This window comes from Girardinichthys multiradiatus, chromosome 23, assembly GCF_021462225.1.
Source record: "Girardinichthys multiradiatus isolate DD_20200921_A chromosome 23, DD_fGirMul_XY1, whole genome shotgun sequence".
NCBI lineage: Eukaryota > Metazoa > Chordata > Actinopteri > Cyprinodontiformes > Goodeidae > Girardinichthys > Girardinichthys multiradiatus.
Genome location: NC_061815.1, coordinates 46,486,160 through 46,499,196, shown reverse-complemented (window position 1 = coordinate 46,499,196; position 13,037 = coordinate 46,486,160). Strand labels below are relative to the sequence as shown.

General features: G+C 39.3%; 1 protein-coding gene across 3 annotated transcripts in view; it reads right to left on the bottom strand.

The window, feature by feature from the left end:
• fstl5 (follistatin-like 5) overlaps positions 1-13,037 on the bottom strand; it is a 286,679-nt gene that overhangs the window by 92,852 nt on the left and 180,790 nt on the right. For all 3 annotated transcript variants that reach the window (XM_047353775.1, XM_047353776.1, XM_047353777.1), the window contains exon 7: positions 8,169-8,335. In XM_047353775.1, the coding sequence (XP_047209731.1) occupies positions 8,169-8,335 (167 nt within the window). The remainder of the gene's footprint in view (positions 1-8,168; positions 8,336-13,037) is intronic.

The following is a 13,037-nucleotide window of genomic DNA, read 5'->3' as shown; positions in this document are numbered from 1 at the left end:
CAAGAACACAATCTGACATAATGAATTATTGTCAGTAATAAAATATGCTAAAATTGTTACTTACTGCCAACATAACAGAATGGAGGTACAGTATTACTTCCATGTGTTTTGCTGAAATGTGCAGCAATCATCTCAACTAAAACATAGAACTTGCTTTTTAGATCCAAAACAACATCATAATTTAAATCTTTCTATTACATTTGGGGAAAAAAACAAAACAAAGTGTTGAACATTGCTATTATTTATTGCATTCATTTCAGATGGGTATTTCAAATTGCTTTTAAGATGGCTGCTGCTTAACACTGCTACTTAACATATAATATACAGGTCCTTCTCAAAATATTAGCATATTGTGATAAAGTTCATTATTTTCCATAATGTCATGATGAAAATTTAACATTCATATATTTTAGATTCATTGCACACTAACTGAAATATTTCAGGTCTTTTATTGTCTTAATACGGATGATTTTGGCATACAGCTCATGAAAACCCAAAATTCCTATCTCACAAAATTAGCATATCATTAAAAGGGTCAATAAACGAGCTATGAACCTAATCATCTGAATCAACGAGTTAACTCTAAACACCTGCAAAAGATTCCTGAGGCCTTTAAAACTCCCAGCCTGGTTCATCACTCAAAACCCCAATCATGGGTAAGACTGCCGACCTGACTGCTGTCCAGAAGGCCACTATTGACACCCTCAAGCAAGAGGGTAAGACACAGAAAGAAATTTCTAAACGAATAGGCTGTTCCCAGATTGCTGTATCAAGGCACCTCAGTGGGAAGGAAAAAGTGTGGCAGAAAACGCTGCACAACAAGAAGAGGTGACCGGACCCTGGGGAAGATTGTGGAGAAGGGCCGATTCCAGACCTTGGGGGACCTGCCGAAGCAGTGGACTGAGTCTGGAGTAGAAACATCCAGAGCCACCGTGCACAGGCGTGTGCAGGAAATGGGCTACAGGTGCCGCATTCCCCAGGTCAAGCCACTTTTGAACCAGAAACAGCGGCAGAAGCGCCTGACCTGGGCTACAGAGAAGCAGCACTGGACTGTTGCTCAGTGGTCCAAAGTACTTTTTTCGGATGAAAGCAAATTCTGCATGTCATTCGGAAATCAAGGTGCCAGAGTCTGGAGGAAGACTGGGGAGAAGGAAATGCCAAAATGCCAGAAGTCCAGTGTCAAGTACCCACAGTCAGTGATGGTCTGGTTGCCGTGTCAGCTGCTGGTGTTGGTCCACTGTGTTTTATCAAGGGCAGGGTCAATGCAGCTAGCTATCAGGAGATTTTGGAGCACTTCATGCTTCCATCTGCTGAAAAGCTTTATGGAGATGAAGATTTCATTTTTTAGCACGACCTGGCACCTGCTCACAGTGCCAAAACCACTGGTAAATGGTTTACTGACCATGGTATCACTGTGCTCAATTGGCCTGCCAACTCTCCTGACCTGAACCCCATAGAGAATCTGTGGGATATTGTGAAGAGAACGTTGAGAGACTCAAGACCCAACACTCTGGATGAGCTAAAGGCCGCTATCGAAGCATCCTGGGCCTCCATAAGACCTCAGCAGTGCCACAGGCTGATTGCCTCCATGCCACGCCGCATTGAAGCAGTCATTTCTGCAAAAGGATTCCCGACCAAGTATTGAGTGCATAACTGTACATGATTATTTGAAGGTTGACGTTTTTTGTATTAAAAACACTTTTCTTTTATTGGTCGGATGAAATATGCTAATTTTGTGAGATAGGAATTTTGGGTTTTCATGAGCTGTATGCCAAAATCATCCGTATTAAGACAATAAAAGACCTGAAATATTTCAGTTAGTGTGCAATGAATCTAAAATATATGAATATTAAATGTTCATCATTACATTATGGAAAATAATTAACTTTATCACAATATGCTAATATTTTGAGAAGGACCTGTATACAGTGCCTTGCAAAAGTATTCGGCCCTCTTGAACTTTTCAACCTTTTGCCACATTTCAGGCTTCAAATATAAAGATATAAAATTCAAATTCAAACATCAAGTGGGACACAATCGTGAAGTGGAATGAAATTTATTGGATGTGTCAAACTTTTTTAACAAATACAAAACTGAAAAGTGGGGCGTGCAATATTATTCGGCCCCTTTACTTTCAGTGCAGCAAACTCACTCCAGAAGTTCAGTGAGGATCTCTGAATGATCCAATGTTGTCCCAAAGGACTGATGATGATAAATAGAATCCACCTGTGTGTAATCAAGTCTCCGTATAAATGCACCTGCTTTGTGATAGTCTCAGGGTTCTGTTCAAAGCGCAGAGAGCATCATGAAGACCAAGGAACACACCAGGCAGGTCTGAGATACTGTTGTGGAGAAGTTTAAAGCTGGATTTGGATACAAAAAGATTTCCCAAGCTTTAAACATCCCAAGGAGCACTGTGCAAGCAATCATATTGAAATGGAAGGAGTATCAGACCACTGCAAATCTACCAAGACCCGGCCGTCCCTCTAAACTTTCATCTCAAACAAGGAGAAGACTGATCAGAGATGCAGCCAAGAGGCCCATGATCACTCTGGATGAACTGCAGAGATCTATAGCTGAGGTGGGAGAGTCTGTCCATAGAACAACAATCAGTCGTACACTGCACAAATCTGGCCTTTATGGAAGAGTGGCAAGAAGAAAGCCATTTCTCAAAGATATCTATAAAAAGTCTCATTTAAAGTTTGCCACAAGCCACCTGGGAGACACACCAAACATGTGGAAAAAGGTGCTTTGGACAGATGAAACCAAAATCCAACTGTTTGGCCACAATGTAAAACAATATGTTTGGCGTAAAAGCAACACAGTTCATCACCCTGAACACACCATCCCCACTGTCAAACATGGTGGTGGCAGCATCATGGTTTGGGCCTCCTTTTCATCAGCAGGGACAGGGAAGATGGTCAAAATTGATGGGAAAATGGATGGGGCCGAATACAGGACCATTCTGGAAGAAAACCTGTTGGAGTCTGCAAGAGACCTGAGACTGGGAAGGAGATGTATCTTCTAACAAGACAATGATCCAAAACATAAAGCCAAATCTACAATGAAATGGTTCACATATAAATGTATCCAGGTGTTGGAATGGCTGAGTCAAAGTCCAGACCTGAATCCAATCGAGAATCTGTGGAAAGAGCTGAAGACTGCTGTTCACGAACGCTCTCCATCCAACCTCACTGAGCTCCAGCTGTTTTGCAAGGAAGAATGGGCAAGAATTTCATTCTCTCGATGTGCAAAACTGATAGAGACAAACCCCAAGCGACTTGCAGCTGTAATTGCAGCAAAGGGTGGCGCTACAAAGTACTAACGCAAGGGGGCTGAATAATATTGCACGCCCCACTTTTCAGTTTTTTATTTGTTAAACTAGTTTGACACATCCAATAAATTTCATTCCACTTCACGATTGTGTCCCACTTGTTGTTGATTCTTCACAAAAAATTTGAATTTTATATCTTTACGTTTGAAGCCTGAAATGTGGCAAGAGGTTGACCAGTTCAAGGGGGCCGAATACTTTGCAAGGCACTGTATAACCTCAAGGTGTCCATGCTTAGTGACTATAGACCTTTTCTTGATTGACAATTTTAAAGCAAAGTGTTAAAGAAGCTTCTCAAGTGATTAAATAAACCATATTCTATATATATATAATTTATTTATGCTGCCGCTAGAAACAATCATCAGGAGACCCTGTATTAATGTATACAACTGTGCCGATGACATAAGGATCAGACTGCTGTGTCTCCTGATGAACCACGGTTAATTGATGCACTTCTTAATTTGTTTTTTTTTTTATATTAAGTCATAGATGGCAAAACAATTTTAGCTCAGTCAGGGAAAAACTGAAATTTTAATAATTGGTAATGACCTATGGAGAGTAAAACATTGAACTCTGGCAATAAAATCTTCAGATCAAAGAAAATATATTTTGGTTACATTTTATATATTTTATCTCAGATTAGAAATGTTATCAAGAATACCTAATTAATGCCTGAAAAACATAGCCAGAGTCTGACCATTTGTCAGGCCAATGTAGAGAGTAATACATGGTAATATAACTGGTGAAATACAATACTCCAATACTCTGCTTTCTACTCTGTCTAAAACACACTGTACCCTCTCTACAACTATTATAAAACTCAGCTGCAAAAATGCTGACAAGAACTAGAAAAGAGAGCTCACAACGCACCAATTATCACGTCTGTGCAATGACTACCTGTACATTTTAGAATCAATTTGCAGGGGCTTTTCAACTACTTTCAGACCCAATAATGTCTTAAGTCTGACAAGTTTATCACTTGTGCCCTTATTGTAGAAAACATCGAAACCCCTCAAGTCTTCTGAAAGACATCTTGATGACACCGAAAGAAACCATATAATCCCCTAGTGAAGCATTGTTTTCGGGCCTCACATGTGGAATAGCTTTCCTGAAGATCTGACAGCAGGAGAGACCGTTGAACATTTATATCCTCGGCCAAGGAGGTAATGTTTTCAGTTGAGTGTGTCTGTCTGTATGCGTGTGTGTGTGTTTTAGCAACTTTATGGAAAAAGACAAATTCTTATGTTTTTTTTTAACCAGAGGTGTGTTTTAGTCCAATGAAGAATCTGTTAAATTTTGGTGATGATCCAGAGGATTTATTTTTCTCTATGGCGTCAGTGACCCCACCTTGGCTGGCGGAGGTATGCAGTGTCTATCTGTCTTGTTATTCAATTCAAATTCAAAAATACTTTTTTAATCCCAAAGGGAAATTAAATGTTGTTGTAGCTCATGTTCTGCAGGTTTCTTCAAAGAGCCGTTGTAGATGCTGATGGCTGTGGGCAGGAAGGATCTCCTGTAGAGGTCTGTCTTACAGCAGATCTGAAGAAGCCTCTGACTGAAGACACTCTGTTGTTGTAGGACAGTCTCATGAAGAGGATGCTCAGGGTTCTCCATAATGTTCTTCATTTTATGAAGAATCCTTCTTTCCACAATGATCTCCAGAGGTTTTAGAGGAGTCCCCAGAACAGAACCAGCCTTCTTTATCAGCTTGTTGAGCTTTTTTAAGTCCCTGGTTCTGATGCTGCTTCCCCAGCAGATGATGGCAGAAGAGATCACACTTTCCACAACAGACTTATAGAAGATATGCAGCATCTTGCTGCAAACACCAAAGGACCTAAGCTTCCTCAAGAAGTACAGTCTGCTCTGTCCCTTCTTGTAGATGGCTTCACAGTTGCATCTCCATTCTAGTCTGTTGCCCAGGTGAACACCGAGGTATTTATACTCCTCCACCACCTCCACTTCTTCTCCCATGATATACAGGTCCTTCTCAAAATATTAGCATATTGTGATAAAGTTCATTATTTTCCATAATGTAATGATGAAAATTTAACATTCCTATATTTTAGATTCATTGCACACTAACTGAAATATTTCAGGTCTTTTATTGTCTTAATACGGATGATTTTGGCATACAGCTCATGAAAATCCAAAATTCCTATCTCACAAAATTAGCATATTTCATCCGACCAATAAAAGAAAAGTGTTTTTAATACAAAAAACGTCAACCTTCAAATAATCATGTACAGTTATGCACTCAATACTTGGTCGGGAATCCTTTTGCAGAAATGACTGCTTCAATGCGGCGTGGCATGGAGGCAATCAGCCTGTGGCACTGCTGAGGTCTTATGGAGGCCCAGGATGCTTCGATAGCGGCCTTTAGCTCATCCAGAGTGTTGGGTCTTGAGTCTCTCAACGTTCTCTTCACAATATCCCACAGATTCTCTATGGGGTTCAGGTCAGGAGAGTTGGCAGGCCAATTGAGCACAGTGATACCATGGCCAGCAAACCATTTACCAGTGGTTTTGGCACTGTGAGCAGGTGCCAGGTCGTGCTGAAAAATGAAATCTTCATCTCCATAAAGCTTTTCAGCAGATGGAAGCATGAAGTGCTCCAAAATCTCCTGATAGCTAGCTGCATTGACCCTGCCCTTGATAAAACACAGTGGACCAACACCAGCAGCTGACACGGCACCCCAGACCATCACTGACTGTGGGTACTTGACACTGGACTTCTGGCATTTTGGCATTTCCTTCTCCCCAGTCTTCCTCCAGACTCTGGCACCTTGATTTCCGAATGACATGCAGAATTTCCTTTCATCCGAAAAAAGTACTTTGGACCACTGAGCAACATTCCAGTGCTGCTTCTCTGTAGCCCAGGTCAGGCGCTTCTGCTGCTGTTTCTGGTTCAAAAGTGGCTTGACCTGGGGAATGCGGCACCTGTAGCCCATTTCCTGCACACGCCTGTGCACGGTGGCTCTGGATGTTTCTACTCCAGACTCAGTCCACTGCTTCCGCAGGTCCCCCAAGGTCTGGAATCGGCCCTTCTCCACAATCTTCCTCAGGATCCGGTCACCTCTTCTCGTTGTTCAGCGTTTTCTGCCACACTTTTTCCTTCCCACAGACTTCCCACTGAGGTGCCTTGATACAGCACTCTGGGAACAGCCTATTCGTTCAGAAATTTCTTTCTGTGTCTTACCCTCTTGCTTGAGGGTGTCAATAGTGGCCTTCTGGACAGCAGTCAGGTCGGCAGTCTTACCCATGATTGGGGCTTTGAGTGATGAACCAGGCTGGGAGTTTTAAAGGCCTCAGGAATCTTTTGCAGGTGTTTAGAGTTAACTCGTTGATTCAGATGATTAGTTTCATAGCTCGTTTAGAGACCCTTTTAATGATATGCTAATTTTGTGAGATAGGAATTTTGGGTTTTCATGAGCTGTATGCCAAAATCATCTGTATTAAGACAATAAAAGACCTGAAATATTTCAGTTAGTGTGCAATGAATCTAAAATATATGAATGTTAAATTTTCATCATTACATTATGGAAAATAATGAACTTTATCACAATATGCTAATATTTTGAGAAGGACCTGTAAATAGTTTTTGACTTATTCCTGTTTCTCTTAAAATCTACAATCATCTCTTTTGTTTTAGTCATGTTCAAAATGAGATGATTGTTTCAACACCATGCCACAAAGCGGTCCACCACCTTCCTGTACTCAGCTTCTTGTCCAAATCTGATCCACCCCACAAATGCAGAAATTATTATTTACCATTTAACCATTTAATAGAAGGCCACAACAAATTAAAGTCATTGTCATGTTTCTTTAGATCCTTATCAAGCTATTTCTTGCTGTGTGTCATGAAGCATTACCCTTCTGAAAAAGACCAGTGCCATTAGGGAACAATGTTATTATGACAGAGTTTTCTTGTTTATAACAATGTTTACATATGTGGTACATGTCATCTGGATGACTGCTTGGATTTCTTCCAAAGCATATACTAGTGTCCATCTTTTCAAGATAGGCAACATTCATATGAGCAGTTAGGTGAGGCCAATTTTATCTGTTTGCTCTGTGATCAAGTTCTGACACTCATGATCATTAGTTGGTTCATTGCTGGATATGGGTCAGCCTACACACACTGAGTAATTTGGTGTTATACAACATAAATACTGTGACGGCACAAAAAGGTACACCAAGCTGTTAAAAAGTTATGTTTTTGAAGTGACTACAATGTTCAGTCATGCCTTTCCTTATGGCTTAAAGCCTTTTAAAGAGATGCCAGAGAAGCACATCATTTGGTCATAGAGTAAGTGGTCAGATGGCTTAAAAAAGGAGTACTAGTAGCTGCACCATATTAGGAAATCAGCACATTGCTATTTCATTGCAGGTTATTGTGATAATAGTTATGAATAAGCACGATTTACTTCACTCTTTTTTATTTTTTATTATCACAATGAAAAGGAGTGTACTCCAACATACTTAATTTTACAAATTCTATCTGTTCATATGACAAAATGGTGGTATTTCACTCAAGGCTAAACTTTAAATATATCAGCTCATGCCTACCTTTCAATTAAAATTCAAAGTTTTCCCCCATCTTGAAACAGCTTGGTCATTATACTTTAGGTTCTTAAATAATCTTTTAAACGTCATCTTTTTGCAAGCATTTTTGGATTCCAACAAATCAAACTAAAGAACAGAATGCTCACTTGCTGTGTGCAATAACCCTCCAACTGTCTTCCAGGAGCCACTCATAACATTTAAAAAAAGTTATGACAACTTGATGTACATACTGTTTACTCTGCATTCAAATCTAAAATCACAGAAAAAAAGCTTACACTTAGGTCCTCCAGGTTCAGGGAGTTGAGATACTGATGGTTCCTCTTCCATAAAATAGGAGGCCTCCGCTCTCCTGTGATGGCGCAGGTCAACACAGCGCTCTGACCAACAGTAACTGTTGTGATGCTGACTTTCTGCTCATCTGGGAGGTTGAGCAGATACACGTCTGTTTAGGAGAGAAGGAGGAAAAGGTAATTAAATTCAAGAAAAATAAATTGACATTACAGATAATGGTTTTTTTCTGAATAGAGACTGGTCCCATAAAGCAAAAGAAATGCAATAAATATATCTTGATGGTATTTTTCCCATTCCTGGTGTCAGATATTCACTGAATTAGCACAATGGTTGCAGTTTCCCAACGGCTGAAAAGTCAGTAAGTTTAGAGCTCTAAATATTTAATACCTTTGCTATAAAAACAAACCCAACTTTTTTCAGGAAGCAGCTGCACTGCTTTTCTGCTGACTGAAAATCTCATCTTACTCGTACTGCTTTGTAACTTGATGCTTGCTTATTTTTAACATGCTTACTGTCCAGCGAGATTAACACAAGCCAGACTTTGTGTTGATTCTAAGTACATTCTTATTTAATGAAAGAGAGTAGGAGAAGAATCTGTACATCTGCACAACCCTTCAAATGGCCAGAATTAGTACATTCCTCATACTCGTTGTCTTCCGCTTCATCTGGAACCGGGTTGCGTGGCCAGCAGACTCAGTAGAGTGGTACATTCCTTTTCTTTGCATTTATTATTTAAATAGAAAAGCCCCAATGGTGAGAAGGTTGGACAGCATTTATGCAGTGTGTCTGGTGCTTTTAAAGAGACCGCAAGCACAATGTACACTCATTCATTCTTTAGTATTATATAATGTGGTCTCTGAGAAGATGATTTTTTTTATCTTTCTTTTGGGTAATGAACAATGGAGCAAAAAGAAACAGAGACTCAATTTGTTCTGCTCCTCAGGGCATGAAATACAAAATCTAATGAAAGAGAAGGTCCAACAGACAGTGCTCACTTGCCACAGCCCGGAGAATAACGATGCCAGCACCTTTAATTAAAGAGACCGCTGTCGCTCGGAGACCAATGGCTTTTGAATGTTTTTAAGCTTCCTTTTACTTTGCTGTATTTGTGTTGTGTAGATTTTTGTCAGTCAGATAGGAGCCATCAGATGACTCTAGCGGCTTTCCAGTTAAACATTTCAAGAATAAATTGCAATCATACTGTTTCTCAACTTACTTATAATTTGTGAGGCGGTATAAAAACCTAATTAAAGTTCTTGCTATCATACTTAAATGCAATAACATAAATAAACTATAGTCAACTAGCAACAGTAGAACAAACATCCCTGTTGTTCTATCATTCTGCAAGAGACATGCAGCGCCATTACTGTTCTGCTCCAAAATGACCATAAATCTGAGCCAACAACTCTGGAACAGCTGACAAAAATTGGCTGTGATGACCACCATGAAGTTGGCAGTAGTTACATCAGACTGAATCAAATATTACAGATGTCACTGCACGGTCCACATCTTGTATAGTATAATTCAGAATCAAGCAATCATAAATAAATAAATAACTTTAGATTTCATAGTCACATTGGATTTGTGTGATGCAATTAGCTTTAAGAATTATTTATATGAAATAAACACAATGTTGTCAACATGATAATCACTCAGAGACAGCTAAATCATTTTATTTGTTGAAGATTGGTTTAGATTGTTTGACAATTTCTACTTCGCAGTTTGAAAGAACCTGAAACTACTTTCAGCACAAACGGCAAAGAGGGCAAAAGGTTCACAATAACATCGTCAAATACAAATTTATTCAAATTTTAATAATAAATTAAATAAATATAATTTAGATCTATAATTACTAAAATGTGTCAAAAATGTATTCAGTGTAATTATTTCTTGTGTTACAGTTCATTTTAAAACCCCACAGTCCAAAGAGCAGGAACCCCTGGTTTCAGTTCTTTTCATCTTACTCACAGAAACCTGGGTTGGTCAACACCAGATTTACGAGCTAATGATGAAAGCATGACACCACTACATACGTCTGTGTTTGCAATACTGAAGTCCCATCGCCGTCAAAATACTGACTCATCCGTGTGCAGCAACTCCCTGGAACATACCCATGTCCTTCATTTAGTTTTACTCTGATAAATATCAGAAAACACCAAAGGACAAGCAGAACATGATGTACATTTCTCACAGTTGTACTTAAGAGCATTTTTTGACATTTGTTTACTAATTTATTTGCATTGATTCCACTACTTTTGTAAATCTAAGACATTGGTAAAACCAGTTTCAAGCACCATAACAATTTGTTCTCTTTAGACGGTGTATTTTGTACTCCGAATTAATTTTATTCCTTTGGACTAGGCTAAAAACTAACTTGTGTTTTCAATATTATGATATACAACACTTATTCTGATGTTTCGGAGGGCATAACCGTTTCCATAGCGTTACCTTCTGCAGTAACATGCAGAGTTTGTAAGAGTAGCCAATACAAAGAAGAGAGTTCAAACAGATAGAAAAGAAATGTAAAACAAACAAAAACATCTGGAGCTGAAACATTCAATCTAAGCAATGATAGAGGATATTTCACATGATAATAGATTAGTTGCAGCCAGTTAGGAATTGAAGAACATAGATTTTACATTATTCATGCATTAATAATCTGTCATCGTCCTCCTCACATCTCCTAACATTGATAACTGAGCACATCCACACCCAATGGCTCAGGTTGTAGTGAGTGGATATGCTGACAAAAATCTCCTTCAATAATGTCCTCCCTAACCATTCAATTACAGCCTCCTTGTATCTTAATGCTTTTGGAATAAGCTGCAAGCAACAAACTCGATTTGCCACTGATCCCTGAGGGGATAGAAATGTGTGAAGTTATAGTGGGAATTTAAAGAAGAAAGTAGGTAGACTGTCACCCAGGCAGGCTCCTTCGCAGCTTTAGCACCTCGGTGGAGGAAGTAGTGGGGGGGTGAATGAAGGATAGTATCCGACCTGAATTAGAAACTCTTCAGGGAGATGGAAGTTTGAGCTGCTGGAGCTGGCTCTGTCCAGCACCACCTCTGTGAGAGATTTATTTTATCAGTGTAAGAAGTAGCGTTGCCTTCTCTTTTGGGACTGATTTGAGACCTGAGGGACTCAACCCTCCGGGAGGGATCAACCTCCACCACCCAACCTGTAATTAGTGATTAACTGGAAGGTCCAGACTTTTGATTTACTCTGCACTTCTCCCAGGATGGGATGTTGGTCAGTGACACGGTAAGAGGTAAATCACCAATTGTTCTAGAGGCAACAAGCTTGTCAGAGAAAAACAGCCTGGGACCAGAGGATGGTGCAAAGGGCCGGCAGCATGAAGACAAATTACAGCAAGGTTGCTTAACCAACCCTCTCACTCCATCCTCCATCATGCTCTGTTTGTCTCTTTCTCAAATGCTGCTCACTCACTGTGTCTCTCTTCACCAACTTTCAGTCCTAACACGTCTCTTCATCTCCATGACCTTCAGTATTGTTAAAATAACACAAATGTCATTTTTTCACTTGAAACTACATATTTAGACACACTATATAAAAATAAATGTTTTCCTTTTCTGTCAGAGATTAACTTAGACAAAATGTTGTCTATTTCAGGTAATTCAGCAATGCTAGAATTATGAGTTTTATTTTTACTTTGTTCAAATTCAGAAGTTAACATATATTTTCTTATTTAGTAGAAATGCCTTTTTAAGTGTATGACTTTGGTCAGACGTTTTCTGTGTCCTCCCAAAGGTTTCTCACAATAGTTTACTGGAATGTTGGCCCATTGCTCCAGACTTAATGTGTATACAAGCCAGGTTTGTATGCCACTTTTTGCACACACCTTTTGACCTCTGTCCACAAATCTTCTATAGGACTGAGATCAGGGCTTTGTGAAGGCTTCCTGGTTGATGTATTTACATGTTGCTTCAATATTTCGACATGTTCTTTCTTCAAAATGCAATCTATCTTGTGAAGTGCACCAATCTGTCCTCCACCAAAACACCTACACCACAAGATGCAGCCACTCCTGTAAGGTACAGTTGGGAGACTGTTCTCAGGGTTCTTTCATGTAATCCCCACCCTTTTATTTCAAGTAACAATGAATGAAGGAGTTGTAGCCATAGATCTGAACCTGATGAAAATTGTGCACTCTTCAGCCTTGAGAAAAATCTTGTGCTTAACCAGGTGCTTCCTGAGATTAGAAGTATTCCCACTGCTGGCCTTGCACTTCGCGTCACAAATATTGCTGCGAGCATAATCTAGATTGCATTTTGAAAAGTGGAGCCATACCTTTGAACGCTTTCTATCAGCTTGCTTTGTTGACGGTACCAGTGGCTACTAACATCATTACGCTTTTATGCGTGCAATGCTGTGTTCATGTCCGGCATGGAAAAACGCCCACTCTTCCACTTCCTCAGTCTCACAATGATGTGTTTAGGTACCAAAACATGGAGCCATTTAATTGTCTATGAATCTGTACTTGGTAGTACCGACAGAATTCAGTAGGTACCTAATAAAGTACTGAATTTTGTATCCATCCCTATATGTGGCACAAAGCTCTATATTCCTGCATCTCCTGATAAACAAATACCTAATGAAACACAATCTAACTTTAGTTTAGAAATGTTATATTATGATATTTAAATCCATTTTTCACCTTATTTCTTTGTTTATCAGATTTTAAATGGGTTTTTATTTTAATTGTTTGGTTGTATTGCATTTCTAATTTGATAATATAACATGAAAAATTTGATATTTTGATCTCTTTTATGCTATTTTAGATCTTATCATATATGTCATTCTATATTTTATCTCAATTTTTCCTTTTGTTAAAA